This window comes from Clupea harengus, chromosome 3 (assembly GCF_900700415.2).
Source record: "Clupea harengus chromosome 3, Ch_v2.0.2, whole genome shotgun sequence".
NCBI lineage: Eukaryota > Metazoa > Chordata > Actinopteri > Clupeiformes > Clupeidae > Clupea > Clupea harengus.
This window is the reverse complement of record NC_045154.1, coordinates 2997269-3004072: the sequence shown is the minus strand read 5'-3', so window position 1 is coordinate 3004072 and position 6804 is coordinate 2997269. Positions and strand designations below refer to the sequence as shown.

The 6804-nt window shown below is 48.2% G+C and overlaps 1 protein-coding gene across 1 annotated transcript in view; it reads right to left on the bottom strand.

The window, feature by feature from the left end:
• Positions 1 to 3841: 3841 nt before the first annotated feature.
• Positions 3842 to 6804, bottom strand: part of panx2 (pannexin 2) — a 10747-nt gene continuing 7784 nt past the window's right edge. The window contains exons 3-6 of the mRNA XM_012822243.3: positions 6169 to 6804; positions 4993 to 5131; positions 4449 to 4655; positions 3842 to 4127 (exon numbers count right to left, since the gene is read on the bottom strand). The exon at positions 6169 to 6804 is cut by the window's right edge and continues 479 nt beyond it. Coding sequence (XP_012677697.2) covers positions 3844 to 4127; positions 4449 to 4655; positions 4993 to 5131; positions 6169 to 6804 — 1266 coding nt within the window. The 3' untranslated portion in view covers positions 3842 to 3843. The remainder of the gene's footprint in view (positions 4128 to 4448; positions 4656 to 4992; positions 5132 to 6168) is intronic.

Sequence of the window (6804 nt, the reverse complement as noted above, 5' to 3'; positions counted from 1 at the left end):
GCTGGTGAAATAAGACTGTTGTTATGGCAACCTGATTGTAACAAATTACTTCACGGGGTCCTCAATTTTACAAAAGATGACACACCTACCTGAAATTACTCTGCTTTGTCTTTAGTGTATGATCGGTGCTATAATATTTAACCGCTACTGTGAAACCATAAAACAGTAAAATATTACATAACACTCAATGCAAATAACTTTTTATTTCAACAAAAATTCCCATCTTGCCATTGTTCTACCTACTTAAATGATCTAGCCTATGCTTGACATTGTATAATCTCATCTAAACTAAACATTGAATTGTGTCATTGTGTCCCACACGAAGACACGTTCTCCACAGTCACACATCTTCCTATCTTAACACAACCATGTATCTTATCTCACAAGACCTACTCACAGTGAAGTAAAAGCCTAATAACGGCCAAACCCTGCCTAGTGCCTGCACCAATGTTGTGCTCTGATGAAACAAATCACAGTCCTGCGTGAAAATGCTTGAAATGTGAGAGTCACTTCAAAAGCAAATGCTGTGAGATGAATGTACTTGGATACTTAGTCTTTCTTACTTTGTATGCTAGTTTAGTGTATATGTGTGCTGCTGCCAATAACTCATTTAAATCAAGCCTCTGGTCAGAGTGGTACCCCAGCATAAAACCAACACTAAATCAGCACTACTAAGATCATTTCCTAGCGCAACCCAGAATACCCACACTCACACTTGTACTCACACCTCTTACGTGCAAACACACTTTCTCTGCATTTGTCACTGTCCAGTGTCTGGATGGTTTGGCAAGATTTTTCAAAATGAGATTTTACGACATGAGACAACAATAAAACAATGTTGACTAATGACAAAATTAGCACCAAAAAGAAAGACAACATACTCAAATGTTTTAATTCCTTAGGATGCAATCCTAATGAAAAGTGTCAATCATTTCTGTTTGTGATCTATACGTGGCTGTGTTTTTATTGACCAAACTCAATCAAATGTGTTCCAGTGAGCAGGTGACTAAATTAATATACCTCTCACTATATGTAGGCCTATGCTTGGATTCACAGTTCTGGGCATCCAAAGGCCTGGCAGGGCAGGGGCCACACTCCACAGGCACTAAGCTTATTTATTTCCGAATCAGAGAAAACTGGCCTTCACAGCTCTTACAGAATACCCTATTCACCAGAATACATGTATTTTGACATACAATTATAAACCACACCCACAACCTCTTGAATTTGCCAGCAGGCTTTACAGAATAGTCACATTGGCTGTTTTCATCAAACATGAGTAGCATCTTTGCAACCTGACTCTCTAACGCTCTCTATTAAAACAATGCTGCTACTCCCATGGGCTTTACAAACTGTTTATTTCTACTGTGCTGAGTGTCCAGACTGATCTGGAAGGACGGGATCACGTGGTTGAGCTTCTCACAGTGATGACTCATAGCCCCTGAGGGATGAGATGACTGGCAGTTTGATCTTCAAGAATTTTGTGTAGTTAGCACTCCGATGGTATCACTTCTCGTGGTTGTGCTCTCAGACTAAGCAGTGTCTCCTTCATCTGAACTGGATCTACGCCCACAGACAATATCTTCAGACAGATATCAACCCTACTTAGGCCTACTCATGGGGTATCTAAGGAAGCACAATGGGTAGAGGGAGGGACAGGATCAGAACGAAAACCTGTACCCTGTGCTATACACGTTATGCAGTTATTCTATATGATTTGTCATTGAGTGCGGTGCATGAGGACTATGGTCACTCGTAGAGTACACCGTGAGGAGCGCATCAGGACTATGGTCACTCGTGGAGTACACCGTGAGGAGCACATCAGGACTATGGTCACTCGTAGAGTACACCGTGAGGAGTACACCGTGAGGAGCGCATCAGGACTATGGTCACTCGTGGAGTACACCGTGAGGAGCGCATCAGGACTATGGTCACTCGTAGAGTACACCGTGAGGAGTACACCGTGAGGAGCGCATCAGGACTATGGTCACTCGTGGAGTACACCGTGAGGAGTACACCGTGAGGAGCACATCAGGACTCGTGGAGTACACCGTGAGGAGCGCATCAGGACTCGTGGAGTACACCGTGAGGAGCACACCGTGAGGAGCGCATCAGGACTCGTGGAGTACACCGTGAGGAGTACACCGTGAGGAGCGCATCAGGACTATGGTCACTCGTAGAGTACACCTTGAGGAGCGCATCAGGACTATGGTCACTCGTAGAGTACACCGTGAGGAGTACACCGTGAGGAGCGCATCAGGACTATGGTCACTCGTAGAGTACACCGTGAGGAGTACACCGTGAGGAGCACATCAGGACTATGGTCACTCGTGGAGTACACCGTGAGGAGCGCATCAGGACTATGGTCACTCGTAGAGTACACCGTGAGGAGCGCATCAGGACTATGGTCACTCGTGGAGTACACCGTGAGGAGCACATCAGGACTATGGTCACTCGTGGAGTACACCGTGAGGAGCACATCAGGACTATGGTCACTCGTGGAGTACACCGTGAGGAGCGCATCAGGACTATGGTCACTCGTGGAGTACACCGTGAGGAGCGCATCAGGACTATGGTCACTCGTGGAGTACACCGTGAGGAGCGCATCAGGACTCGTAGAGTACACCGTGAGGAGTTCATCGTGGGCGAGTGCTGATGTTTTGTGATTGCCAACACCCAGGCATCTCTTCCCTGCTTTAACATATCTATACAGGTGGTCCATGGCCGCTGAGCTCGGAGTTCACTGAGAAAATAGGTCAAAGACAACAGTCCGAAGACATCAATGTCATTTCAAATCCACTTGCTTGTCTCTCAATCCAAGTGGTGTATGATGTTTACACATCCAGCTGCGATCCATCCAGCTGGATGTGTAGACTTCCCACAGCTTCCAAACTAACCATGTCCATCAAAAACATACATGTCCTCGTCCAAAGGATAGACTGTCTCCTTGTTTCTCTCAGATGAGTTTTTGTGGACATGGTTATAAAAACACTCTGCTCTGACCATGTGTTTTTGAAAAATTACATTCAATGACGGAGCAAAACATATGAGCCTAGCACAGCCATGCTGTTGTATGTTTGATGCTAAAATAGAGTTTGCGTATTTCGTTTATCATATCATTCATCAGAAATATATATTATTGCCACAATGACTCAGTTGTAATCTTTTGCATATTTTTCAAAATACAGACATCATATGGTCTACTAGCTATTTAATATTGATGTGAGAGTGGAGCTGTTCCAAGAAAAATAGTGTCCCATGACAAGTGCCATGAGTTGTGCTTTGAGTCTTTTATACAGTCCTGGGTGTCCCCTGCTTCCAATCAACATCCTTCCTCAACTTCTACAAGTATTATAACAAAGTCTTGTATCAAGACCACATAATTATGAATCTCTTTCACGACCAGGCCTTGGTGTTCATTCCTTTGTAGAGTTGGTTGGTCTATGCATGTGTGTAGGGTCCAGTCGTGGTCCGGTCAAGCCATCACAGCTTTTCAGGTGGCCGGCCTGCGACAGAGTCAAGGTGTAGCGTTAGTCCTTTTCACAGACATCTTGTTCCCCATGACAGTTATGCTTGGTGACCGGTGAGAGGCTAAACAGGACTTCCAGGTGTAATGAATGTAGTGTGTGGGGAAATGTTTTTTTTTGAGGGGAGAGGCGATGTCTACTGAAGTTGTGTGTGTGCGCATGCGTATGTGTGTGTCTTCACGCTCATGTGTGTGGCTGTGTGCCGTGACGCTTGTGTGTGTGTGTGAGTAGGCATGTCTGCGCCTGAGGGTGAGAGCTTGACTGGGTCTTTTGCACGTGTGTGTCTGGTATGGATGGATGTGCGATCCTGGGGGGTTCAGCACTCTCCTGCGGTGATGAGCTCGGCAGACCTCTCTGCCAGGTGATCCCTGACCAGCTGCTCCACCTCCTCCTCCTCCGTGAAGGACGTGTGGTGGACGGCCAGCAGCTGGTGGGACGGCTTCCTGTTGAAGGGCGCAGGCTGGCTCTCTGGGTCCTGTGGCTGGATCAGCGGCTCCATAAGGGGGGGAGGGCTAGCGTGGCCGAGGCTGGAATGGCCACCGTTCATGTAGGTGCTGCTGACCCTGATGAACTCGGGGGGCTGCGCTGGGCTTTTCTTCTCTGTGGGGAGATGGAGAACAGAGACCTGCATTATGGGAGTGTGTGTCCTCATCTAACCTGGCCATCTCTAATGCACCACCTACGTTAGGATTAAGGTTAGGAGTTATGGGACCTGACAGGGCCCTGTAGGCCAGGAAAACAGGCACATCAAAATAAAAACACATCTTCCTTGTCTACATCATCCAGCCAGACCAAGTAAAACAGAACTGCTAAATAGCACAGAAGTCTTTTGTGTTTCTATCAGAATGTCACCCAGCAAGAGGTCTAGAAAAGGTCTGGTTGCCCAGGTGACAGAGTCGAGTGGAGCCAGCCTGGGTGTACCGCTGTCGGAGGTGGGCATGTGGACCATGCTGTGTGTCCCCTCGATGTAGGCACACGCCAGGGGTAAGGTGGCTGGCGCGGGCCCTGGGTTGTGGTTGGCCGGCTCCTCCTTAGGCTTCGAGATGGCCAGCATGTAAGGGTGGACGTCCAGGGAGAAATTCCGTGAGTGCTTCTTGTCCACTATGATGCTGTTGTACAGAGATGCACCTGGGGGGAGAGAGAGCAGTTCAGAGGGGATCCAACACAACCAACCAGTCACAGCCACCTGCACCACTACGTCATAGGCTTCGGAGATTTGTCATAGACTGTGACACATGTTTGTGATCTGTCACCACTGTGCCTTTCTTAGACCATGACAGATGGGACGCTGTGAGCCATAGACTATGTGCCTGAGAGAGTAGCCGTCAATTCAGTCCATCTACAGGGCAAGCTTGCATCAGCCGATTTGACATTTATAGATGATAACTTTCACTTCAAGCAACTAACAGCAACAGGTTGGACTGTGAGTGGGAGTCTAGGAAGGAAGAGTAAAGAGAGGCAGCACCTTTGCCGGTTGGGGGGTGCTGTGTGCTCTTGTTGTCCTGTAGGGGGGCAATGAAGTTGTCAGCTCCCGACCTCTTCCACGCAGTCTTGGGTTTGTCTGACTTCGTGCTGTTCTCCAGACGCGTCATCGCCAACGGCTCCTACAGGCCCACGCGCACACACACACACACACACACACACACACACACACACACACACACAATCACACACACACACACACACACACACACACACACACACACACGCACGCACACACGCACACACACACACACACACACACACACATACACACACACACACACACACACACACACACACACACACACACACACACACAATCACACACACATTCAAATAAATAGCAGCAGATTGTTATGCAATGGGAACATTCTTATGCTAAACTGGACCAAAATGCATCACAGACTCACAGCAGGACTAATGATTGTGACAGTGTGGATGGATGAAAAAACATTCCTTATTCCTCTTCATTATTTAATGCTTTATCTGAGAAATGTCTTATTGCCTTATACTATATGACTTATGCTGGGCTTTAGACACAAAAGGGCTCTAATGCCTCTGACGATAGTCACCCTTTCCATCAACTGTGTGTTTAATATCTCTGGTACTGGTGCAACTGAAACAGATACAGACTGTTTGGCCTTATCAAATTGGATTAGATACAGTATGCTTGTAGTAATGAAGAAAGGAGTAATTGAAAATGGGATGCCTCTTACTGCTATGGCTCATGGGTGTTCCTGAAAATGAAAACATAATGGCAGCCTGTCACTATCAGACGCCGCTGTGAGGCCCATCGCTCCACTGGGCAACACTTACAGTAAGTGCTGCCTCAGCTTCTCTGCACAGTGGACGAGACTCATTCACACTTCGCCCACTGCAAGGCACTGCCCTAAATACCAACCCAGTGAAGAATATTTCACAGGGAGTGTGAGAGCTGAGCAGAGTACATACTGTATATCTCAATTAGACGAGAGTGAACAGTGCTCAGTCTCTGCTGAAAACTTGGTATCTGATGGACACTGCGCATGCTTTCATTTTTCAGTTTCATTGGCATGTTTGTGTTCTAATGTACATTAATGCTTGCCTATGTTACGTCCAAACTCTCCAGACATAACTGGTAAGCATTGCAAAGTGTTGGGATGTTGTGATGAACACCTACTTTAAAAGGCTGAGGCAGTGGGTTGGATGAGGGGATCCACTTCATCTTCTTGCGGGGTCTCTTGATGACTGAGGGCTCGATGCCCAGGTCCCCCACCCTCAGCCCCGTAGGGTCCATACTGGGGTCCATGGTCTGGATGCCCGAGTCTATGAGGGTGGGCGTGGCGTCGTGGTTAGACTGAGCCAGAGCAGCCAGCAGCTGCCGCACCACGTTGTCGTACATGAGGTCGCTCTCGTTGGTGATGAAGTCCAGCCGGTTGAGGGACTTGATGTGGTCGCGGTTCTCGTTGCAGAACATGGCCAAGATGTTGATGTCGCAGAACTGCGACTTCTGCCAGCACCGGCGCGTCTTGATGCCGACCTTGTGCAGCTTGTCGAAGACGAAGTTGGACTTGCGCACCACGAACAGGTGCAGCAGGTTGATGAGAATGATGAGGTTCATGGTGCAGAGCAGGGTGATGTCCACCACCGCCATGATGCGCTGCAGCTGCACCGCCGGCAGCTTGCAGTTGACGCTCAGCCGGTGCTCCGGCGGGCTGCTGGCATCCGGCGGCTCCCCGAGTGCACAGGTGAACTCATTCTGGTGTTGCCACGCATAGTACGTGCTCAGGTAAGTAATAGGGATGGAGCTCAGCCA